This window comes from Aspergillus pseudonomiae, assembly GCF_009193645.1.
Source record: "Aspergillus pseudonomiae strain CBS 119388 unplaced genomic scaffold BDV37scaffold_2, whole genome shotgun sequence".
In the NCBI taxonomy this organism is placed as follows: domain Eukaryota; kingdom Fungi; phylum Ascomycota; class Eurotiomycetes; order Eurotiales; family Aspergillaceae; genus Aspergillus; species Aspergillus pseudonomiae.
This window is the reverse complement of record NW_022475994.1, coordinates 434,483-461,617: the sequence shown is the minus strand read 5'-3', so window position 1 is coordinate 461,617 and position 27,135 is coordinate 434,483. Positions and strand designations below refer to the sequence as shown.

The 27,135-nt window shown below is 50.6% G+C and overlaps 11 protein-coding genes across 11 annotated transcripts; 4 read left to right on the top strand and 7 right to left on the bottom strand.

Annotated features, from left to right (window-relative positions):
- Window positions 1-111: 111 nt before the first annotated feature.
- On the bottom strand, window positions 112-2,850 carry BDV37DRAFT_79508 (GMC family oxidoreductase). The gene is made up of 4 exons (XM_032091237.1): window positions 2,397-2,850; window positions 1,967-2,310; window positions 1,092-1,897; window positions 112-1,023 (listed from the first exon to the last, which is right to left on the bottom strand). Exons 1-4 carry the CDS (start codon window positions 2,458-2,460, stop codon window positions 393-395), a joined length of 1,845 nt encoding a protein of 614 aa, XP_031946893.1. The 5' UTR covers window positions 2,461-2,850; the 3' UTR covers window positions 112-392.
- Window positions 2,851-3,869: 1,019 nt separating this feature from the next.
- Window positions 3,870-5,158, top strand: BDV37DRAFT_79459 (alternative oxidase). Its single transcript, XM_032091234.1, has 2 exons — window positions 3,870-4,243; window positions 4,304-5,158. Exons 1-2 carry the CDS (start codon window positions 3,984-3,986, stop codon window positions 5,103-5,105), a joined length of 1,062 nt encoding a protein of 353 aa, XP_031946892.1. The 5' UTR covers window positions 3,870-3,983; the 3' UTR covers window positions 5,106-5,158.
- Window positions 5,159-5,781: 623 nt separating this feature from the next.
- Window positions 5,782-7,816, top strand: BDV37DRAFT_79461 (uncharacterized protein). The gene has a single exon (XM_032091235.1). The coding sequence runs from the start codon at window positions 6,094-6,096 to the stop codon at window positions 7,621-7,623; it is 1,530 nt and encodes a 509-aa protein (XP_031946891.1). The 5' UTR covers window positions 5,782-6,093; the 3' UTR covers window positions 7,624-7,816.
- A 412-nt stretch (window positions 7,817-8,228) lies between these two features.
- On the top strand, window positions 8,229-12,461 carry BDV37DRAFT_236288 (KAR9 family protein). Its single transcript, XM_032080594.1, has one exon. The coding sequence runs from the start codon at window positions 8,878-8,880 to the stop codon at window positions 12,028-12,030; it is 3,153 nt and encodes a 1,050-aa protein (XP_031946890.1). The 5' UTR covers window positions 8,229-8,877; the 3' UTR covers window positions 12,031-12,461.
- A 99-nt stretch (window positions 12,462-12,560) lies between these two features.
- On the bottom strand, window positions 12,561-13,388 carry BDV37DRAFT_277910 (GNAT family N-acetyltransferase; the record flags this gene model as incomplete). The annotated part of the gene is made up of 3 exons (XM_032085903.1): window positions 12,561-12,728; window positions 12,798-12,907; window positions 13,010-13,388. The coding sequence occupies 3 exons, from the start codon at window positions 13,386-13,388 to the stop codon at window positions 12,561-12,563; spliced, it is 657 nt and encodes a 218-aa protein (XP_031946889.1).
- Window positions 13,389-13,961: 573 nt separating this feature from the next.
- On the bottom strand, window positions 13,962-14,803 carry BDV37DRAFT_79439 (succinate dehydrogenase assembly factor 3). Its single transcript, XM_032091233.1, has 3 exons — window positions 14,412-14,803; window positions 14,208-14,307; window positions 13,962-14,133 (listed from the first exon to the last, which is right to left on the bottom strand). Exons 1-3 carry the CDS (start codon window positions 14,628-14,630, stop codon window positions 14,045-14,047), a joined length of 408 nt encoding a protein of 135 aa, XP_031946888.1. The 5' UTR covers window positions 14,631-14,803; the 3' UTR covers window positions 13,962-14,044.
- On the top strand, window positions 14,804-16,198 carry BDV37DRAFT_79406 (S-adenosylmethionine-dependent methyltransferase). Its single transcript, XM_032091230.1, has one exon. It carries the CDS (start codon window positions 14,978-14,980, stop codon window positions 15,791-15,793), a length of 816 nt encoding a protein of 271 aa, XP_031946887.1. The 5' UTR covers window positions 14,804-14,977; the 3' UTR covers window positions 15,794-16,198.
- Window positions 16,199-16,417: 219 nt separating this feature from the next.
- BDV37DRAFT_277907 (mRNA splicing protein SMD1) lies at window positions 16,418-16,976 on the bottom strand (the record flags this gene model as incomplete). The annotated part of the gene is made up of 3 exons (XM_032085902.1): window positions 16,418-16,719; window positions 16,823-16,872; window positions 16,963-16,976. 3 exons carry the CDS (start codon window positions 16,974-16,976, stop codon window positions 16,418-16,420), a joined length of 366 nt encoding a protein of 121 aa, XP_031946886.1.
- A 577-nt stretch (window positions 16,977-17,553) lies between these two features.
- On the bottom strand, window positions 17,554-20,432 carry BDV37DRAFT_277906 (uncharacterized protein; the record flags this gene model as incomplete). The annotated part of the gene is made up of 3 exons (XM_032085901.1): window positions 17,554-18,036; window positions 18,091-19,977; window positions 20,055-20,432. The coding sequence occupies 3 exons, from the start codon at window positions 20,430-20,432 to the stop codon at window positions 17,554-17,556; spliced, it is 2,748 nt and encodes a 915-aa protein (XP_031946885.1).
- Window positions 20,433-20,761: 329 nt separating this feature from the next.
- On the bottom strand, window positions 20,762-24,004 carry BDV37DRAFT_79418 (uncharacterized protein). Its single transcript, XM_032091232.1, has one exon. It carries the CDS (start codon window positions 23,917-23,919, stop codon window positions 21,148-21,150), a length of 2,772 nt encoding a protein of 923 aa, XP_031946884.1. The 5' UTR covers window positions 23,920-24,004; the 3' UTR covers window positions 20,762-21,147.
- Window positions 24,005-24,870: 866 nt separating this feature from the next.
- Window positions 24,871-26,866, bottom strand: BDV37DRAFT_79365 (uncharacterized protein). Its single transcript, XM_032091228.1, has 6 exons — window positions 26,050-26,866; window positions 25,912-25,991; window positions 25,621-25,849; window positions 25,476-25,556; window positions 25,364-25,423; window positions 24,871-25,308 (listed from the first exon to the last, which is right to left on the bottom strand). Exons 1-6 carry the CDS (start codon window positions 26,478-26,480, stop codon window positions 24,966-24,968), a joined length of 1,224 nt encoding a protein of 407 aa, XP_031946883.1. The 5' UTR covers window positions 26,481-26,866; the 3' UTR covers window positions 24,871-24,965.
- Between the last annotated feature and the right edge of the window lie 269 nt (window positions 26,867-27,135).

The following is a 27,135-nucleotide window of genomic DNA, read 5'->3' as shown; positions in this document are numbered from 1 at the left end:
AAACAGGCAAGGATTCGTCTGTTAGACGTGTTCTTCGAAGCATTAAGGACGACTTTGATAGACCATTGCTTACGGAAGTCATGACTTGTCTCCGAACTACGACCTGCTCAAATTCGCTCAAATTCCCTCGGAGCTCGGAAACATTAGTGAAATGTCTAATTATCCCTAGTCCGAGGCTCACGATGAACTGAGAAGCCAGGTATCATCACAGGTCTCGCCAGCAGGAGAAAGCCACAAGTAAATGGCATATATGATACCTAATAGTCTAAACGGCTGCTAGCCTACTACTACCTTTCCGAATGGAAGTCATGGCTAGAATTCATATTATCAGAAGGGAGCCGGCAACGAGACAATATACACAAGTGCAGCATTATTATACGTATGTGCCATAATTAAGGGCCTCCATTGTTGCCGTCTCCATAATCATACCCCTTCAGCTCCTGAATAAAAATATCAGCCGCCTTCTCGCCAATCATATACGCAGTATTGGCCGTATTAGCACCGACGTTGCCCGGTGGCACACTCAGATCCGCAATCTTGAGCTTCTCGACACCGTACACGCTTAGGCTCGAGTCGACAACGCCGCCCTCGCTCTTGGGGGCCATTTTGCATGTTCCCAGCGAGTGCCACGTCGTGCCCACATTAGCACGCAGCCACTGCTCCAACACCGCATCGTCCTCAGCCGTGTACACAATGTCAGACACATCGTCGGGCAGAGGGCCGTCAAGAGGCTTCGAGGGGGTGGCGGCGTCCGAGTCGGCGGCGAAAGCTGGGTGCAGCGGGGCAAACTCGCCGCGGTAGACATCCATGCGGCGGATAATCTCGCGCTGCTTCTTGTAAGACCAGACGGATTTCTTGATGTCAACATCATTTTCGTCGGCGAAGAAGCCCGTGGCGAAGTCGAGGGGCGCATCAAGATCCTTGGAGGTGATGTGGAGGTGGCCACGGGAGTAGGGGTACGGGGTGAAGGTGGAGCAGGAGAAGTACTGGACTTCAGGCTGGCCGGTGGAGTCTCCGGGGAAGCTGGAGAGGAGATGTTCTCAGTATGTTCTGCAATCACGATGACCAAAAGGGGATTGGAGATGACTTACCCGTTGAGCGAAGTGATAATGGAAAGCGGCTTCGTTGGGTTGGTCTTGTAGTCGCGGTTCCAGGCGCTCTCAAATGCGGGCCCAAGAGCCTTGGCCTCCTCGTCGCTGGGCCGGAGCTTCGAGTAGACATCGGCGGCGGTCCAGCCCATGATGGGGTCGTTCTTCTTAATGAGCTCGTCGACGTTGGTGCGGCCTGAGTAGATAGCGTCAAAGGTCTCGTTGGGCAGGAGGCTCGAGTAGTATGCGTAGGTCATCAGTTGATGGTCCTGATATTCGGCTCCAACACCGGGCACCTCGGCGACAACATTGACGCCCGCCTTGCCAAGGATCTTAGAGTTGCCCACGCCAGAGCGCTCCAGTACAAGGGGTGTTCCCAGGGCGCCGGAGGAGAGGATAACGAGCTTCTTTGCCTTGACCCTCTGCACAGGCTTCTCGGTGCCATCGTTGAACTTGGGGTTGGGCCTGAACTCGACGCCCGAGGCCTTGTTGCCATCAAAGAGCACACGAATGACCTGGTGCTGGGTGAGGACGTAGAGGTTGGGGTGGAGGCTGTCACCGAGGCGCGGGTGCAGGTAGTTGGAGGCGGCGTCCTGGCGCTTGCCTCCGCTCACGTAGCGGATGTTGCGCTGCGTGGCGTTGACGGTCTCCAGGTCCTGGATGTCGCGGGCCTCTGGGTAGCCGAGCTTGGCGGCCGCCTTGATGAAGCCCTCCTCGGATGCCTTTGCCGTGTAGTTGCTTGGGGTGACGAGCATGGGGCCAAAGTAGCCGTGTGTCTCGGGCGTGCCCTTACCTTTATAGGTCTCGAGCTACCGAGCGAGTCAATGAGAGTTCAATTGCTCACCAAGAACTTGATCAGTGGACACAGCATCACATACCCTTTGGAGATACGGAACCAAGTCCTTGGAAGACCACCCCTCGACTCCCCACTGGTCGTAGTCAATGGCTTGAGCACGGCTGTAGGTGAGCAGGTTGATAGACGAGCCGCCGCCGAGGACACCGCCGGACGGCACGACAAGTGAGCGATTACCCACAGCCTTCTCAGGGATGCCCTCATAGAAAAGCGTGTCGGTGTTTCCGGGCAAGATGTTGTTGAGCAGGAGCATAGGGTAGGTGACATTTTGAAGGCCCTGGTTGTCTCGGCCACCCTCGACAATCAGAATGGACAGGGATGGGTAGGCATCGCTCAGTCGAGATGCCACGACGCAGCCTGCGGTTCCGCCTGTGTGAAAAATCCATTGATTAGCTCTCAGGTTTCATGTCATGTTGACAGGGTGAAGCTCAGTACAGAGGACTGGATCCACGAACCTCCGACAATGACGACATCGACCTCGTCAAGCCCCTCAGGGAGCTCCTTGTAGAGTCCGCCCATGGCTGATGGGAATGGTATTTCGGCGCAGACGAGCGACGAGAATAAGGTCCAGCAGATAAGAAGAGCACGAAGCCAGAAATGCGTAGTTCTCTGACGGTCACGCAGTGAGAACACGGTGGCTGCGCAGCGGTCTAACACGCAGAGGTTGATGGAGCTGGAGATGGCGCCGCAATCCCATCTATCTCTTGCACCCTGGATTGGATGCGAGACCCAAGAACAAGTTCAACTCGTCCGACGAATGCAGAGTTTCTCCGTGGCTGAGGCAATTAGGCGTCCCATCCTAATTGTCCGTCTCAACACCACTAAGTCTTGAAAGAGACCAACAATGTGGCCAATCAAAGTATCATAGACAGAGCAAGCACAAGTCAGCTTGCATTTCTAATACCGACCATTGGTGACTTAAACCAAGTCAAGTCCAGTGCCAACCACCGTTAATCCCAGAAGGAGATCCCAGTGGATGGAATAATACCATTAGTTAGGTAGGTATCTCTCACCCCTCCACACACATATCGCACACTAACGAAGGGGAGGTAAGGCCCTCCATTATCACATCGCTATTGTCCAAAAATATCCACTATTACACTATGGAGATATCTCGGTCCCGTTTACCTGGGGATCGACTCAGTCAAGATATCTCTACTTCTCGGCCGGGAAAGTGAAGCTCATGAGAATACTAGTACGAAGGGCTTCCATATAAGGAATTCGGCGTCTGTTGTACGTAAGGAGTTCGAGGCAGAACGAAATTTGCAAGGGCTCTGACGTATGGAGAGCCCGATAGCTACTATACTAGGTACTGAATCCACCAAAGAACGATCGGGTCCCGAGTCGACTCGGAGGTCAAGCTTCGGCATCGCGTTGAGTCAGACGCCGTTCCGGTTTCCACCGAAGTCATCTGCCCGCCCCTTCGTATATTTTTAAAATACAGAAACGGTATCAATGTGTAATATACGGTATCTTGCCGTTGGATGACTCGATTCTTTCTCGGGCATAGGGATAATGGGGAGACTTTTGAATTCGCTTTCACTTCAGTTGCAGAAAGGGTACAAGGAAGGTCTATTATAGGATATCTTATTTGATGACATAAGGTGTCGAGAGGATGTTCGCGATGGTTGCTTCTATGTAACTTCGGTGTAACTTCTAAAGGCTTGAAAGTCTGGGTCCCTGAGAGACCCGCCAAGAAAACCTGTCCCATATCTTGGATGCCTTTTGAAAGGCATTTCAGAATCCCGCAAACGGATCTCAGTTGGTCGTCCCGGTGTGGCTCAGGGTCATCCTAATTGTCAGCATCTTCTGGTGAGAAGATTTTGCGCCCTATGACAGTATATTGGCTTTGTCTGGTTCCGGCCCTATTCCGATTTCTGCCATAAGCTCCTATCCAGCACTAGTATATATAGATAGACAGTAGAGGCGTGGTGTACCAGCATCCAGTAAACAGCAAGCCTTTGTGATCAAAACAAGACTCTTTCTACTACTACTACTTAACCTTAAGATCATTGATCAATTATTCAATAACTTATACTCGGATGAATTCGATAACAACCACAGTGCCCCTTAGGGCAGCTTCATTTCCGAAGACATACCTGCACCTCACGGTTCGAGGATGCACAGGCCCTCTTGCCACAGCTGGGTTACGATGCAGCGGTCCGTTGCTCGCCAGCAAAATCAACCACCAGAACACCAAGCGTTTCATCTCGTCGACGCTGCAGACACAAACGAAGGAATTCTTCCCTCCACCAACTGCGCCTCACATCAAGGAGGTAGAGACGGCTTGGGTCCACCCTGTGTAAGCACTCTCGCCTAAAACAGTCTGGTCAGTATGAATAGTGGGTGCTGACAGTACTAGTTATACTGAAGAACAGATGCGCCACGTCACAGTCGCTCACCGGGAAACGAAGGACTGGGCAGACTGGGTCGCACTCAGCACCGTTCGATTGCTCCGATGGGGGATGGACACTGTGACTGGATACCGACATCCTCCCCCGGGCAAAGAACATGAGGCCAAGTTCCAGATGACCGAGCAGAAATGGCTTACACGATTTGTCTTCCTGGAGAGCGTTGCTGGTGTGCCAGGAATGGTTGGAGGCATGTTAAGACATCTGAGAAGTTTGAGACGGATGAAGAGGGACAATGGATGGATCGAAACTCTGCTCGAGGAGGCATACAATGAGCGCATGCACTTGCTCACCTTCTTGAAACTCGCCGAGCCAGGCTGGTTTATGCGACTCATGGTTCTTGGCGCACAAGGCGTCTTCTTCAACGGCTTTTTCCTTTCCTATCTCATGTCGCCGCGCATCTGCCACCGATTCGTTGGTTACCTTGAAGAAGAGGCAGTGATCACCTACACTCGAGCGATTCAAGATATCGACAATGGGAAACTCCCCAAGTGGACGAGCTTGGAAGCCCCTGAGATTGCCGTTCATTATTGGAAGATGCCTGAGGGCCAACGGACTATGAAGGACCTGTTGATGTATGTCCGCGCCGATGAGGCCAAGCACCGAGAGGTGAACCACACACTAGGAAACTTGAACCAAGGCGCAGATCCCAACCCGTACTCGGTCAAATACAAGGACCCAAGCAAAGCTCATCCTGGCAAGGGCATTGTGAATTTGAAAGCAACGGGGTGGGAGAGAGATGAAGTGATTTGAGTGTCATTGTTCACGTTATGGACTGTGTGACAAAAGCTTTCTCCTTGTTTTTTATTTATTTCTTTTCTTCTTTTCTTTCATTTTTTTTGTTTGTTTCGTCTCTTTCTACCAGTGAAACACCTGGCAGGACTGGCTGTGTTGAAGCAAGTTTGTTTGATTATGGATTTCATTGTGCACGGCGCAGGCGCAATGATGGTTGCAAAGCACATTTTTATTTTCACATGGATCGGCTGTAAATAAAATATAGAACTCCTCTTGAATATATTTGCCTAGACGGTCAAACCTTGCACTTGGGAAGCCATTTAATTTCATCTTGAAACACCGAAGCGTCGAAGAAGCTGGGAAAAGGTGATCCGCGCTCATGAAAAGGTTGGTCGAAATCCGGGGCGTTCAGGTACGGGACCCGCCCTAAGCCCCAACCGGTCTAGCGCCAAGAGATAAACAAAAAAAGATGGCAAAGGAAAGCACCGATAACATGGGAAACCTTCGAGGGGTCCTCGTCAGACCCATGGATCGCTCAGATGAGTAGGTTCGCAGAGCTCCAGCACAATTCGACAGGAATATGCAGAAGGGTCAGGGGCTTCTCTGGATAAACGGAAGCACCGGCGTGACGCGAGATTGATCTATTAATACCATCACTACCGAGGAGGTAATTAATTCCAGGAAGACGTGTTAACGACGCTATCGACCCGCTTCCCCTTTTAGTGGGAAAAAGTGCCCCCCTTTCGAACTTCCAAAGAATTGTTCTCTTTGCCGATCGATCACCGTCACAAATTCAACCGAGGACGAGTCCCTATTTTTAATAAACGTCTGACCGTTGTCGACCTGACGACCACCTGTCCTTTCCTGCTTGGGATTGAGATATATCACATTATCTACTATCGGATCGGTGTCCCTCCTTGCATTATTCCCAGATCTATAAATTCTTCGTCAGGGCTGCACAGAACCCTCCCTCCGGAAAGAGTCAGCGCATTAGATCCACGCGATTATGGATGAGTCTATCGAGTCCGAGTCCGCTGCCCCTCCAGTCCGTGCCTCGTCACCCTCGCCATCCATCATACCGACGCCTGCTATATCCTCGTGTCCGTCCCCGTCAGACCGCACCGTCTCAACCGTGTCGACCCTCTCGTCCCGTTCAGTATCGTCCGCCACATCTGCCGATGCCAGGTCCTCCGTGTCCACTGTCTCGTCGAGAAGACGAGGATACATCCGACCCCAGGGGGTCGAGTTTGCTGACTCGGCCAGACACCGCGAGAGTGTGATGAGCTTGGGCAGTATAGCGCATCTGCAGTATTACTTTGCCCGCACAGGCTTGTTGGAAGGGAAAGGCGGCCAAGCTCGGGAGTGGAAAAAGAAGCAAAAGCCGGAAGACATACCGAGACTACTCCTCACCCCAAATGCTCGCTTCATCGAGGATCTGACCGCGAGCCCGACGGACGAGAGCTCGGAACCCGCCGACGAGGAGTTCGATGAGCACGAGGTGATGCTGCCTCCGACAGTGAGCACCTATAGTGTGAAAACGTTCCACCTCCCGCCGCCGCCAGATCTCGTAGCCCTGCGAAAGGATCTCCGGGATGCGTTACATGAGGCCGAAAAGAGCATGGAGACGATTGGATCCCAGAAGGAGCCGCCGCGAAACATGAAGCCTCCACGTATCAGCGTAGACGAAATTCCTGACATGGGCGATCCGGCGCGTAAGATGTCAGCAGGAGCCATCCCATTGGGTTGGCACGAGATTCAAGGCATGCGTATCTTGGATGTTGTGACTCTTGCGATTCGGGCTGCCAGGATTTACTATACCGCCCATGAACGGCCGGAGCGACTGGCGTCGATCAAAAGTGAGCGGGAAATCCGACAGGAATTGTTTGACGTGCTGGAAGTCCTGAAACGATGGGCCTCTCGTAATTTCACCGGTGGACTCCGGGACGACGAGCGATCGGCCATCATGGGTTGGATGGCCAACGTGCGCAGCATGCTGGCGCAAGAAATTCATATGGAGGAGGCGGAAGCCCAGGAGCGACAAGGATGGGCGTGGGCACGTGGAGACTGGAGTGGTAAAGAGAGGGCACGCGAGGAAGCCTTCCTGCGTAGTTTGCTGGAGACGGATGCATTACCAACATGGACAGCCCCCGAAGGTCAAACCCTACCAACTCCGATGCTCGAGTGGTTCCGAGACGGGCGCGGCCTGGTTCAAATCCATAACCAGGCCGTAAAGAAATCCAAGAGACCCTTCTGCGAAATCAAAGCCTTCCATGAGGATGTTGCTAAACCATACCGGCGGGCGGATAATATTCGGTACTGGACCAAAGCTGCGGAAATCCGGTGGGAAACCAAGTTAGAAATGGATGTGATGGGGGTCGTCTACGGGAATAGCGATGAGGCTTGGAGGAAGTTTGACATAGCCATCCTTACTTGGTGCAAGGCAGTTCGCGAAGAGCTGATGCGAGATTGGCGGGGGCCTGACCCAGGGAGTGCTGATGCAGTGCCTCCCCATGACGGGGCGGTCGACCCTGCGTGAAGGACGCGATCGGTATGAAGGAGAGTTTGGTGCCTGATGGCTGGGACCACGTAGTCTTCTGGGCTCACTATTACGTTTGTTTGCTGTCCACTTTGATACCCCTTACTTGCTGGAGACTTGCTTGCTATGTGGGAGTTTTCTTTTATTCGATTGATTTTCTCTTCTCTGGTGGTTCCATCTTTATCATATGCTTCTTTTGGCTGAGGCGATGATCAATTTGTCTCTTTTCTTTTTCCCATTCATCATAACCATGATCGTCATCAGCATCATGTTTTTGTGTATTCTTTCTATTTAATTTCTTTCAAGACTATGGATTTTGAGGATATGCCTAAAAGGATGATTTCGGAGTCCAGGTACCGCGGGATGTGTTGTACATAACAGATATTCAGGTATGGACGGTACCAAACATACCATGGATTACATACCTGACCATGGGTGGTGTTTTTTTTTTTTTTTTAAGGTTTGTTTTGATTATACATGTGAAGAAACCGGTGAAATGGAGAATTTCATAACATAGAGAAAAGGGAATAGAAAGAAAAACATAAAAAAAAAAAGCCGAAAAGTAAAAGAGAGAAAGCAAAAACCATAATTTCCTTATTTTTCTTACCCAACAGACGACTCAAAATTGAACTAGAGATGAGACGACCTTACCTGGAAGGGGAAATATACACTACTAGCGGTGTTCTCCTGAAGGACGATCAACGGCTTTCGGAAATCAAGGGAGAAGAGGAAAGTGTCATTTTGATTTCATATCCTTTTGGTTTTATTAATTTTCCCAATTCGACTGCGGTCTTTTAAGGTTCCCTCCGCCGCCAGATTACCCGCTGCCCAAACCAAGAAAACCAAAAAAATTACCACCACAACCAACGAACAACAACTACTTATCATGTAGCCGATCATCTGTATCGCCCCCAATTGTTATTCTCGAGAGAACTCACGCCCTGGACTACTCTTGCAACCTGTCTGACTGCACATAAATACTAACTAGTGGCTGGCTTACTAGTCTGATATATTTTGTTTTTTGTTCTTGTTCTTTATTTATACTTGCAGACAACCAACAAAAAGCGACCAGGGTGGTCATATTAGAAAGGGGGGACCGTCTTGCATACCAACAATTTCCCCCCCCAAGAACCCAAAGACGCGCCCAAAGAGCGTTGATTTGCCCCAACCACATTCCACGCTATCTTTCTCTAGCCTTTCCCACTACTGCAACAACACAAACAGACCAGGGCGGTCGCCCCGTCAATACGTACCATGTTCACCACGTCAACTGTCACCACTGCGCCCACCCACCCGGATTCCGGTCCGAAGACGCCCACGAAATCGTCATTATCGCAGTTGCTATCTTCTCCCCCTCCGCCTCCACCTCCCGCCGTCGCCGTCTCTCCTCCAGAGAATCCATCGCCGCGACGAATCAAGTCCAAATCATCCCTGCGCAGTCTTCGCAGTCTTGGGAGTAGCCTTCACGACGACGATCTCGACGATATTTACGAGCAGGCTGGGTCGGACAAATCACTCATTCGACCCTCCATCCTTCGCCGCTTGTCTCCTGGTCTAGCTGCGCGCGTCAAGCTGTTGGATGGGAGTCACAAGACCGCGATTCCTACCCGCAACCCAGGCGCCGTTGGTCGAATCCCCGAGGAGCACATCAAGGAATTAGACAGCCGCAACAAAGACCTTTCGATCAAGATTGAAAAGAGAGGGCGGTCGTGGAATGCTGTACACTTTGGTGGCAAAGGTAAACAACCGCAACAGATTGAGTCGACCTACCTGGAGGTTCACGACCCGGACACAGAATTGCCTTCCCCAGTGGAGTTGGAACCGGTAGAACCTGCCGAGGAAAGCTCCACGTCGGTCGCAACCCAAGAACCCGTCGAAGAAACATTAGTCAATCAAGCAGTAGACGTCAGCCTAACCCAAGAAGTGGAAGAAGTGGAAGAGCCGGAAGAAGCTCCAGTGGCCATGGCTGCGGTTGCGTCTCTGCCAGCGCCACTAGACATCGAATCGGGTGCTCCCCCTAACACGCATGGCGAACATGACCAAACAGATTTCGAGAAGTTTCTCCAAAGTACTAGTGACAACGAAGCTGAGCAAGCTCCACCGCCTCCTCCAAAAGACTCGCCGCGCCCACCGTCGGCTAATTCGAACATACAATCCTATTTTAACCCCCGGGGTTTGCAGCGCCCCGAATCAATATACTCCTTCTCTCGCGCATCCTTCAGTCACCAGCTCACCCAGCTTACCTCCATCCCACTGCCCCAACCGTCGTCCCTTGAAGCCAGCATTGCCGCAATACCCAACGCGCCATTGGCCGTCAAATCCCTCACTGGGTCCGCAGCACAAATTCAGATATGGATCAAAAAGGCCTCCGATGTGTTAAGTGGTCTAGATGCGGAGGACGAAGTGGAGTGGGCAGCAGCAGGCGGACGAGAAGGATTAGACGGGATCGACAAGGCAATTACACGGTTCGAAGGTCTGATGAACATTTACGTGAAAGCCATTGAAGATGTACAGCTCCGAGTCGACATTGGCGACGTTAGTGCAGACAGTTTGAAGACCATTGTGATCCAGATGGACAGTATATTACAGAGCTGGGCGGATATCAAGAACCGACTAAGAAATGTGAAGGAACAAGTGGAATTGGCTATGGAATGGGAGGAGCTCTGGAATACCATTTTGGGGGACGTCAGTGCTGAAGTTGAGAGTCTGAGCCGGTTACTCTTCGAGATCGAAGAGAAGCGACACATCAATATGGCAAATGCATGGGCCGCTGAGCAGGAGTCGAATAGCTCTGGGCTCGATATTAGCGAGCTGGAGACGATCGTCGAGGAAACACCGAATAACGGACACTTTTCCAACAGTAACCGGCACAGTATCTTATTCGATGCGCCACCGACCCTCGATACCCCGCTCATTCAAACCCCACAGGATGACTCGGAGCATGCGGACCTCATCGCTGTATTTGCCCGAATACAACCCTTGCGGGCATCCCTTGCCTTCTTGCCCATGCGGTTGTCCATGTTTCAGGGTAGAGCAGAAAGGATCTTCCCCAGCGCCTGTGCGGAGATGGAGGAGCGGCGAAAAGGGCTAGAGAAGAGCTATCGGACCTTGGAGGCAGATGCGGAAGCTCTGCGGAAGGAGTTCAGTGAGGACCGGTGGGTTCTTGTTTTCCGCAATGCTGGCATGCAAGCGAGGAAAATGTTTCTATCGGTTGAACGAAGCATTTCCAAGTTGCAAGAAGCCCTGGAAACAGGTGCTCATGTGCATAACCCGGCGGGACTAGCGAAGCGCGTTGAAAGTTACGAGGCCAAGAAGCAGCATTACGTCCCTGCCATCGAACGAGTAATATCTCTCATCGAGAAGGGAGTAAAGGATCAACTGACGGTGAATGGCGAGACGGTGAATCTCCTGTCAGACATGGCGTCGAGGATGGATGCGCTGAAAAGGAGCGTGGAGGTGATGGATTCATCGCTTACAGAATACAACGTGGCGCCGGGCCAGCACTTGCGCGACTCTATATCAACGATTGTCACCATGGACAGCCCGGCCACTAGCCTTATCGATACTCCCGGCAGCTCCCCACCTTCATCGGTGGTCATGACCCCTGCTAACAAAGGCTCGGGTGCTTCTTTGGGAAGCTCGAGCAGACGGGGCAGTTCTGTGAGCTCAGTCGCCCGCAGTACCGTGGCCAAGGTTCGGCGATACTCAGGGATACCCCAGCCCACGGCAACCCTGACTAGCAAGAAATCGGCGATCCCGAAGCCAACGCTGACGGCCCCATCTCCTAAGCCAAGTGGTCTCTTTACGCCTACTCCAGCTGCAAAGAAGGTGCCACGTCTGCCCCCACCTGTCAAAGACAATCGCCCACGATGGAACTCGAGTGTCAACACCAATGATCTGGAAGTCGGTCATGTCTACAAGGCCGGCGCGCAATTCCGCAAGTCCTCGGCTCCAAGTCGCACTCCCCGTCCCTTGTCAATGATGTCCCGCCGAGATCTTGCTGTATCTCCCGCTCCGTCAACAGCACGGTCCCCCAGCCGTGTCTCCAGCCGCGTTTCCAGCCGCCTTGCATCACGCAGCCCTAACCGCACTGGTTCTCCCACGCCCAACCGCTCCCTCCTTGACCCTCCACCCTACAGCAAGCTTCGGCGTCCGCCAGGGGCGGAAGGCATCATCAACACTCCCCGAAACCGGCAAAGTTTTGCCGGGATGTCGTTCAGCCGCAGTATCTCACACGATTATACCCGTAACCTGCTCAGTCCCACCAAGGCTGAGCGCCCGGGGACTGCCTTGGGCCATGGGGGCAGTCGTCGCATCAGCTTGCTTCCTTTGCCGCGAAACAAAAGCGGGCGAGATAGCAGTGCGGGCACTCGTAGTAAGCTGAGTGAACGCCCACCGTGGCGGTAACTGGCTGGAGTCTGTCTCCACCCTCATCATGTTTGGATTCTGTTTTTATGTACTATTTCACCTTATACTAGCATATTTATTGCCCCTGTATTATGTGCATTGCGGTTCGGGTGCTTTGTGGTGTCGCCATATACCATATCGTTGCGGGTCAGACTGGTTTTCTTGATTCCCCACTCGCATTGTGATTGTGATTAGCGTTCTTGTATGGTGCATGGCATTGGCTTTATGATCTTTTTATTTTTTTCCTTCCTATTTGCTGTTTTTTCATCATTTACCAGTTAATTGCATTTGATATAGCCAGCAGAGCCTTGAACTAACTCTTCCAATAAATGCTGCATGTCCATTTAGAACCCATGTTATCTTCTCATGGATAGAAATGCAATCCTCCCTGTACTCACCATTAACCCTATATCAACCTAGCCTAGCTAAAGGTACTCATAATTTATTATCACAGGTATAAATCCACGAATCTATTTCATCTATTTCTCTATATACAATCCCACCCCAAGCCACCCTTCCCTCCTACTCATTTAAACCAAATCCCTCCCAATAATCAACGCATCCACCAACTCCTCACTATTCGCCAGCCGCGCTGCCCCGGGCACACGCCCAATGATCTTGAAACCCAGTCGCTCCCAGATCTTGACCGACGCAACATTGTTCTCAAAGACCAGGTTGAAGACGGAGTATTTGTAGCCCTAACGCAGTCAACACCGACATACAAGGACACACATACACACCACAGAAACAACAACAAGAAAACTTACCAACTTGGGCGCAAACTGCAGATATGTCTCGCCCATGACGATGCCCACGCCACGGCCGCGCGCGGCAACCGTCGTCAGGAACCCTGCATTGCAGACGTGCGAACACCGGCCTGTCCATGAAACCTCATCAGCACTCACTCACTCTCCCCCAAAAAAAAAAAAAAAAAAAAAAAAGGAAAGAAAAGAAAAGAGAAAGAAAAGAGAAAACAAACCAGGATAATTCGGCTTAATATAAAACGTCCCCAAACACTCCCTCTCCCAATCACGGCCCTCGCGAAGGCCCCCCTCTTCCTCTCCCCCAAGGACAGCCACAACGGCAAACGTCCCGAACCAGTACTCGGCGAAGCGCTCGAGCGTCATCGGCTCCTCCATCGGGTACGTGCAGCCGGCCTCGATCTCGGCGCTGAACTCGCGGTGCAGCAGCGCAACCAGGTCCGCGGGGATGCTTTGCGGGCCGTTGGCCACCGGGTACAGCGTTACGGGGGAGCCATCTTTCAGGTGGGCTGGTCGGGGGGTTAGGGTTTGGGAGGCTTGTTGGGCGGGTTGAGGGGCGGGGAGGGTGGTTGTGGGGTCTTCGAGGATGGAGGGCATTTTCTCTCTTCTTTTCTTTTGTGGTTTTGGTTTTTGTTTGGGATTATAAGTTGGGGAATTTGGGTTTACTGGGAAGGATTGAAGGATTTATATTGTAGATTGCTTTTTCCGGGGTATATAAAAGTTTAACTTGCTCTTATCGGGGCGATTAGTCATTGGTTTTGGCGGTTGTTTTGCGAAGGGCGTGAGGCGGATGTGGTGTTGATTGGTGGGGGTTTTACAATAGCCGGATGCATGTACTTGAGATACTTACTAGTACTAGTAGTAGTAGTAGGTAGAGCTAACATGTTCTTGTTCTTGATGTCTATGCATCATGTATGCATGTGTACTACCACTGCTCTAGTATTACTGTGGCAATAGTCACCCTTACATAGATGATATCTAGTATATGTATGTATGTATGTACATCCAAAGCACTGCAAATGATATAATATAATATAGTACATTCTATCATACACACCCCATTCGTTAACCGAGTCCATGTCTAGCATGTCCTTACCCGGACCATACAATATCTAGCATGGCGCCCTTTCTATCCCAAGACACCGGAAGGTCTTAATAATAGTTCACATCGCTATAAGCGTCGTACCACCCATCATATGAAGGGATATCAAAAACTGGGTTATTCCATCGTCAGAGTTATCGTGGAAACACACTCATTGCTGGCCCTCGCCCTCGCCCTCGCTCTCCCCACCCTCGTTCTTGATAGCGTTCATGAGTTCGTATAATTGGCCGATTTGCTGGTCTGCACATTACCCTCGTTAGCACCCGACATACATCGATAGAGAAAGCAAAAGAGAAGACAGAGAAAAAGCATACCACTCATCTTATCCAACTTATTCTTATCCAATTTCTCCCCAATCCAGGTATCGCCCTCCAACTTCTGCGCGTATAACTGCCACTCCGTCAAGAACCCGATCTACATACATTAGCTTTGTTCTCCGAACCGTACATATAACCTCATTTAACCCCCCCCCCAACAAGGTATATGGCATATTTGTATATAAAAAGAAGAAAACGTACAATATGCAACGGATTCTCCACACTACGGTGAGCCCTGAACTCGCTCTTCAGGTAGGAGTCGCCGAGGATGCGCATCTCGGGGTCGAGTTTCTTGCGGTGGACGCGGAGGATGCGGCGGTAGAGTTGGAGGGGAGGAAGGAGGGCGAGGGCTTCGCTGAGGCTGGACTTGGAGCCCATGGTCGAGGGCGTGGCCATCAGCAGGCGGGATAGGGCGCGCATCTTGGAGGTTATGTCTAATTGGGTGGTTTCTGTTGGGTGGGTTGTGTTGGAGAGAGTTGTTGCGATATGGTCGATGATGATGGTACTGTATTGCCGCGGTTCGGTGGAGGCGGAGAGCGATTGGCCAATTGGAGGTCTGGGATTAGGTTTTTTATCGGGTTATCTGATCGAGACGTTAAACTATCGTGCATTTATTGATGGTATACTATCATATTGCTACGAAGAGTTGAACAGTGTACGTTGGTATTCTATTGACGGCGGGTTTATATTCATAATTGGGTGCTTGGAGTGGTCACTGCCCAGTGGTGTGGTAATATACCAAGGAAATCCGTCAGGCGATTAAGAAAATGCTCCCCACTCCGTGCACATCCCACGTCTCCTTCGACACCATCTACGAACCCTCCGAGGATTCCTACCTCTTCCTCGACACCCTTGCCTCGCCGTCCGAATCAGCATGGCTCACGCAGCGCTTCAACACGACCCCCTCGTCCCCAGACCAATCCACCGCCTCGCCCCTCGTCGTTGAGCTTGGAACCGGCTCGGGCGTCGTGCTAGGCTTCGTAGCAGCCAATTCGCAAGTGATCTTCGGACGGCGCGATATCCTCCCTCTAGGGATAGACGTGAATCGGAATGCCTGCATCGCGACCCGTGAAACAGCCAATAAAGCAATCAAAGAACGACAGACCGATAATGAATCGGAAGAGCCCAACGGTCAGAAGACGGTATATCTGTCCTCGGTCATGGCCGATCTAGGGAGCGCCCTTCGCCCAGGTAGTGTGGATGTACTTCTATTCAATCCGCCGTATGTGCCCAGTGAGGAGCTGCCCCGGTTACCCGCCGTCACGGAACAGGATGTCGACGAGGCGGGGATGTCGCGGTCTGCGAAGTTTGAGCGCGACTCGTACTTCTTGTCGCTGACGTATGCTGGGGGAAGAGATGGGATGGAGACGACGGATCGGTTGTTGGAGGAGATTCCGGGGCTGTTGACTCCTGGCCGTGGGGTGGCATATGTGCTGTTCTGTGCGCAGAATCGGCCGCAGGAGGTCAAAGAGAGGATCAGGGCTTGGGGGGATGGATGGCAGGCAGAGACAGTTGGGAACAGTGGTCAGCAGGCTGGGTGGGAGAAGTTGGTTATTGTTCGGATATGGAAGGAAACGTCGTGATCTGATGATGATAGAGTACGGATATATAGACATCAAAAATAGAGCAATAGACTAATGACCGAGATGACTGATTGAGTGATGTTTTACAGGCCGATGGACGTTGTTATCCATCACGTATTCTTTTCCCAAGGTTTATCAAATTTCTGCGAGATATCGTTTTCAAGTGTCCTATGGCAGGCCATGCCACCGACTTCTTAAGATGTTGATCCATGGATCCTCCCAGCAACGCATATCAGCTCGCAATGTCCGATGATCTCGCTTCCTCGTTCATGCGTGATAAAACCCACTCTCCCCGCGACAAGAGCCTATCATGCCTTGAGCTTGCACGAGACCCGAGGTATGGCCGTCCGTCAACCGTGCCAAAAACAACCGCATATAACGTTCGATAGTCTCGCTGAGTTCAAGTGTTCCCTCAGCCGCTGATGTATACGACCCGAATCCGACAAGATTATTGAAAAGAAAAAAAAAAGGTGAATTAGAACTCTCTTTTTTCCCGCCCCATCGCACAAAGGAATAATAGAAGCTGAACCCTCGAGGTGCAAAAATGAAACCATCGCAGATATCACCCAAAACGAATCAAATCGGAAGAAGAGAAAAACTCCTAGTCATTGTCTATGTTCCCATTTAGAATCCACGTCCACGTCCCCGGCCGCGTCCACGGCCTCTGCCGCGAGGGCCACCACGGCCGCCGCGAGCGCCGCGGTCAGCCTCCTTGCGTGCCTTGTTCTTAGGCTTCGGCTGGTCGTCGACAAGGAGAGTATCCAGTGGCAGACTGTCCGGAAGAATGTAGTAGCGGATCGTCGAGCCTCGAATGTTAATGGTGTCGAGCGAGATAGGGTCGCGGCCCTTGGGGGTCATCTTGACGGTGCGCAGCGAGGTGTTCATCTGCGGGGAGACCGATGTGATTGTGCCATGGAGGATTGTGCCTGGAGCTAAGTGTTAGAAGCAACAAAAAAGAAAAGACATCTGACAGAACGTGTACGAGTGCAATCAGTGGGATTGCCAGAACTGCGGGAGAGGGAGGCTGACCATTCTTCAACTCAATCGTCACCGTCTCATTGGCGCACTTCATCAAAAACCTGAAAGCAAACCATGTCAGTATCAGTTGGCTAGCTTATGGTCGCGAATTGTTTGTGGAAACAGCTCTTCAACAGCTTGGGGCAACATACCGGACGAGCTTCATGGTGATGTGTATGCGCAAAACACCGAAAAATAAGAACAAAGAAAGAGTGCTTGTATTAATGTAAGTATTAATACAGAGTTATTATCTGAACACTGGCAGGCTGGGGCGGGACCAGATGTATCTTCAAGCCTTGCGATTGCTGTCTTGCGGCGGTGATTGCAGAGGTGGTTCGTGCTTAGTCATCCACCCTCACGTTTCAGTGTGCAGACATCACTTGCATAGCTTAGTCATATGATGCATAGAAGTTGAGTTAATAACCTAATGTAGCCCTTAGACAAATTATCCCAGAATTGGAAAGCTTCTATTGATGTGCCTATCAAGCATACACTTCAAAGAAGTATAAGGTGTAGCAGCGGTCATTCTCATGCAATGCTATGACCCGAAACATGTAACATCGCGCCAGCCTCAAATAGAAAAACAGGAATATGAACTGTATTCTGCCACAATCCGATCAAATGGTATCTCAAAGGTCGCAAGAAAAAAAAAAAATTATACTGAACAAGTGGAACAAAAACAAAAACAGTAATATAATCCAATCACCCAACACCATGCCAGTGGCAATGAGCAAGTTTGCAGGTCATAGAACTCCGTGTCGTGCCTTGAAAATGGAGATCTTATCATCATAAAATAGAATTTCCCGTAGCCGAAAAGCCACGCGCGATTTGCTGCTCTCGAGGTCAGAATCGTATCCATCTGATGAACTGTGGTCGTCTGACGATAGTTCCGAGTTCGACTCCATGGCACTCCCGGCGCCGCCGTCATCCGAATCATCGTCGTCTGTGTCAGACGGTGCCCAGTCATCACTACCTGGGACAAAGCCCTCGCTGTGGCTGTCGTCCGCATCATCGAAGTCGTCTTTCTCACCACGCTTACCCTCGAGGATTTCGTAGCACTTATTGATCATTCCAATATAGCTTATTCCAACTTCGGGGCGAATTGTAACAATATCAAGGATCTGTAAAGCGAGTTCCTTCGGGTCTCGGTGAATAGGGTTAGTTATGTGAGGAATATGCAGAGCACGTAGCTGGGGCATATTGGGGAGCCTCTGGAGAAAGTAATGCTAAAGACAGTTAGCACGGGTTTAGCCACAGAGTATTGATAGAGACAGATTTACCCAATCCTTGGAATGCATCGTCATCGATAGTTCACGCAGACGTGGCATACGGCCGCTAGTAATGAAGGAGATCATTTCCCTGCTGAACATCCATTTACGCCAGCGGTTTGTGCTGATCTCAAGTCCACCAGGTGACCGCTCTGTGCTATCAACTAAGAGATGTTTCAAGCTCGTCCGATGGTTACGGATCACATTTCGATAGATTGCGTCAACATGAACAATAGAGTCGTACATCGGAGCCTCATGCAAAAACAAGGTCTCCAGTGTATTAGGCGCAATGGCATCCTTGATGAAGAGTAGCAGGTATGGGGACACAGCATCTGTGTGGATATGCTTGAGCTTTAGAGAGTACTCCGACCAGGAGTTATTTATCTCTTTATTTTCTGGTGTTGGACTACCGCGCAGTGCAGCGGACGGAGAGAACTGGCGCCGGAGCGCTCTCCAGAGCTTTTCGTGGCCATCACAGCGAAGGATTGTGAGTGTTGTAATTCGGGTCCAGTCCAAAGCATGCATCATGACCGGGATGGACAAACAGACGCGCTCTAGTTCAAAGACCTCCAACTTCAACCTGTCAGACTTAGGGCTTATCGTTGAGGCGGATGCAACAGGCCTGTTGACGCCCAAACCCTTGTTTGATGGTTCTGGTAGATCTCCAAGTTTCGATGGTTGGGTGGGATGTGGCTCCTCGGTCGCTTGGGGAGATGTTGCACAATTGATCCTAGGAGTGCCAGTGGTTTTAGGAGAGTGCTCTAGAGGTACCGTATCCGAGAGTTGTGTAGTCAAATTTCCAGTAGAAGAGCCGTTGCTAGCAATATCCCCAGTTGGCGGAGCCGACCTGTTAGATCCTTGGTGACCATCATGCTGATCCGGTTGCGCCTCTTTCGAGGAAGGCTGATCGGCTGCTAGTTCAAAGGGAAATTGAGTGTGCGGATTACCCAGGAGGACGCCGAGTACACCACCGACTTTAGGCCAGCCGGAAACCACAGGGTTGGACGTGTCTTGTTGCACAGGAGACCAGCCTCCTAATGCTTTCAGCCAATTGTACTGGTATACTCTCGAGGCAATCCCGATGCGCAGTTCTTTTAGGCGTTCTCGCGAGCGCTCAATGAGCACAGCCATTTCCTCGAGATATGACGACTCATCTATATCGAGAACGCTTAAACTCTTCAGCGGGGGTAAGATTGACAGGGTAGGATACTCTACATGGGCGTAATTTTGTAGACGCGTTGACCTCGCGGATGTCGAGATAAAAGGAGACGGCATACCCGGGAGTGTCATGTCTGATGGAGTCCGAACCATACGTATCATGGAGTTATCGTGCCAACGAACCCAAACACGCTCTAGACGGCATTCATGGCCCGGTCGATCTGCTAGAGATGATAGCGCTATCCAAACGTCCCGCAAAACCCCAGTCGGCATATCCCAAATGAAAGACTCTAGGTTTACCATGCGAGCGATAGCCAATGCTACCAAAGTCCCCAGCATTTTGCCCGTTTCTTTCGTCACAGAGTACTCTTGGACACACTCCGGTGGTCCATTTCCCACAGAAAATTTGCGTGTATATTGTGCATAGTGATTCCCTCGACGTATCCTCCGTATGCCGTCTGTATCGAGTCGGGAGCCTTGTTGAACATGCTGGGCGCTACAGCCACAGTGATGACAGGGCGCAATGGGACGGTGGGGTGGGGGAAGCTCGTGGAAAACATCTTCGCCCATTACTAACGTTGCCAGTCCGTATGAAAGAGCATCGACACCTGTGGGATGAACAGACGGTGACATTGGCTCTGGCCATACGATATCAAACCGAGAATACATTTGAGGAATGGCCAAAGCATGCAGACTGAAACATGTCAGAGCTAGCGAGGTCAGGTCGTTGGTATGCGTCACCTATATCGCCAAAGAAAATTACTATAATTAGCAACAGATTGCTTGGGCTATCCAAAGGGGAGTCGACCCGTGCTTACTTCTTTAATGATTACCTGCAATATATCCATGGGGAGATCAAGCAAATGCAGTGGCCGTCTGGTACCACCCATAGTTTTGTCATCGCATACAAACCTATTTTCTACCGGTTTCACCTCAGATGCTTCAACTTCCTGAGCCTGCAAGTTTTTCGTAGATGGTACTGCTGAGGAGTTACACAGGGTCCCCTGTTGGTCATTCATGGAGTCTAACGCAGGTTGCTTGTACTCCACGAAATGCTCTTGTCCCGCCTCGGAAGTCGTACTCGCGCTTGAAAGAAACTCATCGTCGTCGTCTGAGTGCTGAGTTGAATCGGTGCTAATTCTAAAACCCGCGTACGCGCTGCTGGCCTCTGCCATATTATTGACAGACGAGGTCATTGCGTACTAGCTGCGCACAGGCACTCGAGATAGCTATAGGACATCACAAGGCCAATATAAGCTAGCCAAGTGGGGTGTAGCAGAGTCAGTACGAAGACCGTGCTCCCTGTGTCGCAATAACTCCTGATTGTTTGATTGTTGAGGTTGCGGCGGAATCTGGCGGGTCAAATCCGGGGTAAACGTAGTAGTAGGTAATAGTAATGAATAGCTGGAGGATGCGGCGGCGGAACCACCAAATGGATCGTGCCACAGAATGATGCCTATCCAATCAAAATCGGTCAAGTGTCGGACATTCAGAAGTACCCCGAATTGTTTCAAAATAGTTTTGGCTAGGAGCACCCGGGTTCCATGAATATTACACAACCTCGTCGTGAGCTGAGCAAGGCTATTGAGTTGCGGAACTTGGAGTGAGTGCCGACTCCTTTGTTGGTCAAGTTTGTGGTATTCGTGAGCCTGAGGTCATTTAAAGTCACACTAACAGCGGCACGTTCGCCGCCTTAGGCCGATCAGTCACCTTCCCCACACCGCACGTGCCAGCTGCTTAGTTCTATGATCTCTACGCTGTATCAGCGACAACTATACGGAGCACACTATGTCCAAAGCGTTCAGGGAAACAGATATCCATGCGTATATTGAACAAAAAGAAAATCCCTAGGTATATAACTTCATGATCTTTCCTACATCAGACAACTTTGATAGCTAACAGTGACTTATCCTATTTACTGGAATCAGCGGTGGAAACCACGTCACAAACCCGGCCAACAAAGCCCTCAAGTCCGGAAGGCGAGCCTGAGCCATGTGCAGAAACCAATGCAGTCGATGCTCCTGGCATGAGAAGTATGCGAGACCCAACTTCAACCCATTCAACCGACGTCACGAAACAACATGTAATCTTGACATCCCCAACATCCGAATTGGTCGAAGACCTGATCATATGGTTTAGTTCGGATTGGCTACCTTTATCGCGGTCATTAACATCGCTATCGAAGCTGAAGAACTCAGGTTCTGTTGGCGAAGGAGGTGAAGAGACGACTTCGTCATCCGCAAGTGCCATACAAGTCACTTTTACCGTGGACCGAATGTTGGCAATGTATACGATCGCGTTCCCTCCCAGTAGCAGTGGTGGGGATAGTGAGGAAGCGAATTGACTTGAATCAAAGCTCGCGACAAAGCCCGTGTGGAATAATAGGGACTTGGGAATGGAGTTGGCAGGCGGTGCTGGAAAGCTGGCCAGGATGATTCCTTTCCGAACCCTACCAAGCCGAGGAGGCGGCTCGTCTTGGGAACTGGGGAGGGGCTCCACGCCTACTGTGCCTACTTGGTCTTCGACTAATTTCCGAACGGGTAGTCGCAGGTTCCGAACACTGACTACTCGAACACGCTGCCAGTGCGCTTGAGTTGGGTAGGGTATCTTTCCCGGAAAGGATCCTTGGACAAACGAGGTAGAAAAGTCTCCCGATGATGGTCTACTCCGAAAGGGCTCAGACTCAGGCTGGGTGTCTGAGCGTCTCTCTGAACGAACCCTACCTCCATGTTCCGGTAGGGCATTATCTAGAAGGGGTCCGATGACCAGCTCGTCACCTATTGAAATTGATCCGTAGCGGACCAAGCCACAGAGAACCACACCGTGGTTCTCCTTTGAGGACTGTTCTGCGGACATTGAGTAGACTTTCGATGGAGGAATGGCGAATACCTCATCTACATCGAAAATGTTTGTAGGAAGTGCCGGTGGTGGCAGTGCCTTCGACGGAAAAATGGTCCGTAGTGATGGTCTTGCAGGGATTGGGAGATTTCCCAGCAAAGCATGTAACCTCCCTATTCCCGAGCCATCGACAGCACTTGTAAGGACTATTGGAACGGTGGAAGACCAATTTTCTGTTGTAGCAATCAGCTTCTTGATTTCCACATTCTCCTTGGTTCCGACGTGGTGCAGGTCTAGTGATGCCTCAGAATTGCCAGATTGCACAGGAAGCATGGCGGGCTTTTTGCCGGAAAGCTTCAATGCTGACAGAACTTTCGTAAGATTTTGTTTCAGGCTAGCACGAGATGCAAGGTCCATCTTAGTGATCACCACGATTGTGGGGATCTCTAACTTATTGCAGAGGTCGAGGTGCGACAATGCCAAGCTGACATCGTTAGTTTGCTCCCCGGTGTCAGGTTGAGGCTCCTTTGTGGCGTCATCGTCACAATTTGCCGGAATACACAGCAATACATAGTGCGGAGCCCAGCTGATCAGGCCCCGAAGCGTAGACTTCAGATAACGAACTGACCCCGGGAGGTCAGAGACGAATGCTAGACGTCCCTGTGCTGAGGCTGCATGTACATCGTCCCACGCTGCAACATTGCCCGATGAATAATTGACTACATCGAGGGTGTCCTCGGACAGTTCATTGGCGGCGTACCCTATCAGCTCATGGGCAACTGAGCTCGTGATCCCGGAAGAAATTTCGTGCCGATGCTTGAGAAGACCAAGTCTGCTGGTACCTCTTCCATTGTCGAGGACAGATGAGGTCAGTGTGCCCAGAAGCGACGATTTTCCAGCTGTAGTTGGGCCAGTGATGGAAATGCGTATTTGCTCCGTTTTTGAGTGATCGCCCTCCAGCCCTCCTTGTCTGGCCGCTAGTGACGGTGACTTGCCCTCGTAGAAACCATTCTTTGGCGATTCAATTCGGTAATAGTCCCAGTCCGGACTCACAAGAGCCTCAGCAACCCAAAGATCTTCTGCATGAACCTTGGCAACTTCAGCATTTGGTGCACATGCGTCCTCGGTCCATTCGCAGTTCCCAACGATTACCTGGCGAAGAATTTCGACCTTGCAACCAAGGCTACCTGCCATCACCTGTAAATTCAACAGGCTTTCGTCCAGCTCGTCATGAGTGAGTCCAACAAAAGTGCCATCGTCAGCAACCCCGATCTCGTACAGAGCACCCTGACTCTCCTCAAGACCAGGGAGTAAGCGAGCCGGTTTCTGGAGGATTCCAGGTTCCAATGCTGTCTCTGGGAGAACGGGGAGCACAAGATTGGCAACAGTAGAGGAATGGAACGGCGAAGACTGCTGTAAACGCCACAGAAGTTGAGTGGTCAGTTGTTGCAATCGCTGTTGACGGCTCTGGGTAGAGCGAACTTGAAACTGCTTCGAGGCTGTTTCAGAACTAGAAGACATTGGAACCGAGGTAGACAAAGGCAAGCGGGAGTGATATGAACCGCCAACGAGATGACCGGTGGACATAGCTGTATAGAGTCTCCTTGCTCGAAGAAGAAGATGCAGCTTGTACTCAGTTGGCCCTTCTTGCGGCTCCGGCTCTAGCTTCGTGATACCGTAGTCAGATAAGACATTGGAGTCTGGGCGATCCAGATTGGTAGCGGAATGATTCCGAGTCACTGTGCGGGCCCCTGTCCCAGCTACCTGTGGGGTGGAGGATCCGGAGGTAGACCACGGAGAAGAGACCCTTGGAGGGTCGGGATCGTAAGTAAAGATAGACGCCATGCTTCGGGCTCCTTAAGACAGTGTATGTCAAAAGCAAGCTGTAGTTGTTTATTGGAACAGCGTGATGAAGCAAGCGGTTGAATAGAAAGTGACTCAGATAGGTACCAGGCCAGGCCGAGGTATGCGAGGGGGTAATAAACAGTGTAAGTGCCAGCACGCTTGGGATACTTTACATAGGTTGTAGAATGCTATTGATAATTGAGTCATTTTGGGGGTACCAGAATATCGACGTTAGAGATGTAATTGTGGGCGCAATTGGCCGGAAGCTAGACAAGTCCTTCCAAAGAGAAGGTCCTGGAAAGTCATACAAACATGGGCAGTTGACACTTAAAAGGACGCCAACGGCATGGTGGAGAGCATACAGTGAGTCACTTGGTGTTCCCTGGCATCCCATCGCCTTGTTGTACTGGATGACATGATCCGGTCAGGTGATGCGTGATGTAAGCATGCGAAGGGCCACGTGGTGGTTACGCGCCTGAGGCATGATGTCAGCATCTGGCGAGGATGTGGTTCCCTGGCCTGCGAATACAGCCCTTTCTCTTCCTTCCGGAGAAAATGTAGTACGCATGGATAGAACTTGACTATCAGCATTAGTGCTTAGGTCATGCACTTATCAGAATTGAAATATCAGACGAGATCTTTGAGCGCGTAGATGGTTCGCGCCTATACTTTGGAAGTGTATAGTGTATGCTTAGCCAAAGAAGAAAATATGTACAATATATATCACTATATCAGTCAATTTAGTGCCCCCTTACTCCACCATGTATGTAGATATGAATGCAGAGTTGTCTATATGTCTTTTGTAGACTCGCTAAATCCTTACTCTGAAAGGAATCGAGGATTCGGTCGCTGTTGAAATGTTCCAGGGCCCCCATTCCGCCGAACTCCGCTCCCGTGAGGGTATCGGGGGGGACGAGCTTGTTTCGCTGCAGTCATTTGAAAGTGACTTTGGAAAAGGCAACGTGGTGCTCCGAGTTGAACAGTATTGTTGTAGAAGTAGGTCGTTGGGATTCGATGGAGAATTCACTCCCTCACGGGCGCAGTCATCACTCGCTTGATGTTTCCCTCCCTCCACCTTTACATTTCCCTTGAGAGACATGAATGTTTCGAGCAGTTGTTCGCGTAAATACGGCACCACAGCTGGGGCATTCTGCCTTGGCAACCACGCCTGACTTCTCCCTTTGATGACGGAGTAGGTTGCTAAAAGTTGAAAATTCACGGCCGTTGCATCCGTGGTCCCAGCACTGCGGTTTCGGTCGGAAGCTAATGACGCGGACTTGCTGATCTGCGTCTGAGCCTGCCGGTGCTGTATCGGGAGACGAGTATACTGTTCCTGGTGTCATTATATGTTGTGACTGAGGGCTCACTGCTAAAGAGCTTGGATTTGACCTTGAACTTCAAATGTCAGTGTACAAGTCATAATGATGAGTATTGGGTGACTGACGATAGCGAAGGAGCCTGAGAATAATAATACTCTTGATGGTTAACTAAGTATGAGGGAGGCCTAGAAGCTAGTCAGTGTCGTGATTTCTTTTTAGATACCCTGGCCACCTTACGATGAAGTGAACGACTGTTCCGCTATTGTTGGTGGGCTGCCTGCAATGTGGCTGCTAGGGAAGGCATATGGAATGGAAGAACTATACAATGCTAAAAGTTAGGAACTTTGGCCTCACGAATAGTGGTTGTATGGAGATGGCCTACCTTCGGGGATGCTGTCGGCTTTGAAGCAGACCTGGATGTGGCGAGCAAAGATATTGAGGTGCCGGAATTCCCGGCTGATAAAAGCCTTGCGTTGTGGTCTGCGGAGTATGATATCCGACGTGGTATCCAGTCGATGGTGGGAGAGTCTGTGGTTGGGGAAACGGTTGTTGGTCCATAGCCATCGAGGAAGGATGAAGAGGATGTGATGGCCGGCTTTGCCAGCCATAACCTAGATGGAGTTAGTTCTGAATGTCATGGACCTGGGCAGGTGTATCGTTTGGGGTATCGTACTGTGTGTGTTATTATCTGCCATAATTGCCATCAAGTCGGCCTTCAGCTGTGCTTGGATAGGGACCTCAAAGCACGGTGACCTTTGTCATAAAACTTCTTATTAATAGGTGCACTCGGTGCAGATCGAGGCCAACATACAGTGAGTTTTCTATCGGGCACTCCTCTTGGATCTGCTTGGATAGACCAGAGCGCGGTTGATTATCGTACTCTGGCCTTAAACAGTCTGATTCACAACCAAGCGGAGTACCAAAAACGACCGGGGTGGATTCAAATGATGGTGAGGAACTTGAGCTGCTACTAGGTCTGGTTGCTGGATCTTGTCCTTGAGAAATCCCGAAGTCGGGGAGTGCAGCTGGACTCTGTAGACCCCAATACGAGCCCGAGGTACTCGGCGGATTAGTATTCCGCAGCGGTAAAGGCTCAATCCAAGTCGACGGACGAAGTCCGAAAGAAGAAGCGGATGATTCTGAAGAGAAACTCAGAGTCCGCAGTGGAGAGCCAGCCAGGTGTCTGCGATTATGATAAGAAAAGTTAGGCAAGTGATGTGTTTCCAGTGTTATGGAGGACATTTGAGTGGTATAGTACACTGATTTAGCAAGACAGAGAATGGGAATGGTATTGAATTTAGACAAAGTACAATGCTCGAGGGGGAGTCAACAGTAAAAGTCTTGAGACCACATACATATAAGGCTGATCATATAGTGGGAGAAGGGGAAAGTGAGGGAGGGAATGGTGAGGGGGATGATCACTGGACCTACAGTATAGAAGATACAAGCGCAGACTGAATCCTTTCGACAACCACGGCGGTAATATCGAAGTCCAACAACTGAACCCTGTTGACAAAAATAATGCAAATTATACGGAAACCAATGAAGCCATCCCCAGAAATCAGAGCAAAGGCGACTATTTAAACGTCCTAGGGTCAACAAATGGAGAAAAACGGACGAGGGTAAGCGAATAAGCAGATTAGTCTGGGGGGAGGACCAAAGATAGTTCGTTCTGATTTAGTACTAAGTCTACAGCTCAGCTTATGGTAAGTCCGGTTTTACTTTAAGGTGATCGTTTATTATCCAATTCGCCTATTTTTTTTTCTTTTCTATTTTTTGATTTGCCTAGAATTAATTTCTAATACCTTTTAGTTAGCATGATTCACACTGCCACTTGCCTAAGTGAGGCCTGTCAGACTTTGTCCTAAAACGCGAGCCAACGTCGATGATCTTGCCG

What these genes read in the sequence shown, in the direction of transcription:
- BDV37DRAFT_79508 (XM_032091237.1), bottom strand. Translation starts at nt 2,460, where the DNA reads ATGGGCGGACTCTACAAGGAGCTCCCTGAGGGGCTTGACGAGGTCGAT. An exon ending in CGATGTCGTCATTGTCGGAG is followed by an intron (nt 2,311 to 2,396) that starts GTTCGTGGATCC and finishes TTTTTCACACAG; the next exon opens with GCGGAACCGCAGGCTGCGTC. An exon ending in TGGTTCCGTATCTCCAAAGG is followed by an intron (nt 1,898 to 1,966) that starts GTATGTGATGCT and finishes CTCGCTCGGTAG; the next exon opens with CTCGAGACCTATAAAGGTAA.
- BDV37DRAFT_79459 (XM_032091234.1), top strand. Translation starts at nt 3,984, where the DNA reads ATGAATTCGATAACAACCACAGTGCCCCTTAGGGCAGCTTCATTTCCG. An exon ending in ACGGCTTGGGTCCACCCTGT is followed by an intron (nt 4,244 to 4,303) that starts GTAAGCACTCTC and finishes TGACAGTACTAG; the next exon opens with TTATACTGAAGAACAGATGC.
- BDV37DRAFT_79461 (XM_032091235.1), top strand. Translation starts at nt 6,094, where the DNA reads ATGGATGAGTCTATCGAGTCCGAGTCCGCTGCCCCTCCAGTCCGTGCC.
- BDV37DRAFT_236288 (XM_032080594.1), top strand. Translation starts at nt 8,878, where the DNA reads ATGTTCACCACGTCAACTGTCACCACTGCGCCCACCCACCCGGATTCC.
- BDV37DRAFT_79439 (XM_032091233.1), bottom strand. Translation starts at nt 14,630, where the DNA reads ATGCGCGCCCTATCCCGCCTGCTGATGGCCACGCCCTCGACCATGGGC. An exon ending in TGGAGAATCCGTTGCATATT is followed by an intron (nt 14,308 to 14,411) that starts GTACGTTTTCTT and finishes TAATGTATGTAG; the next exon opens with ATCGGGTTCTTGACGGAGTG. An exon ending in TAAGTTGGATAAGATGAGTG is followed by an intron (nt 14,134 to 14,207) that starts GTATGCTTTTTC and finishes GGTAATGTGCAG; the next exon opens with ACCAGCAAATCGGCCAATTA.
- BDV37DRAFT_79406 (XM_032091230.1), top strand. Translation starts at nt 14,978, where the DNA reads ATGCTCCCCACTCCGTGCACATCCCACGTCTCCTTCGACACCATCTAC.
- BDV37DRAFT_79418 (XM_032091232.1), bottom strand. Translation starts at nt 23,919, where the DNA reads ATGGCGTCTATCTTTACTTACGATCCCGACCCTCCAAGGGTCTCTTCT.
- BDV37DRAFT_79365 (XM_032091228.1), bottom strand. Translation starts at nt 26,480, where the DNA reads ATGTCCTCCATAACACTGGAAACACATCACTTGCCTAACTTTTCTTAT. An exon ending in GGCAGATAATAACACACACA is followed by an intron (nt 25,850 to 25,911) that starts GTACGATACCCC and finishes AACTCCATCTAG; the next exon opens with GTTATGGCTGGCAAAGCCGG. An exon ending in AGCCGACAGCATCCCCGAAG is followed by an intron (nt 25,557 to 25,620) that starts GTAGGCCATCTC and finishes AGCATTGTATAG; the next exon opens with TTCTTCCATTCCATATGCCT.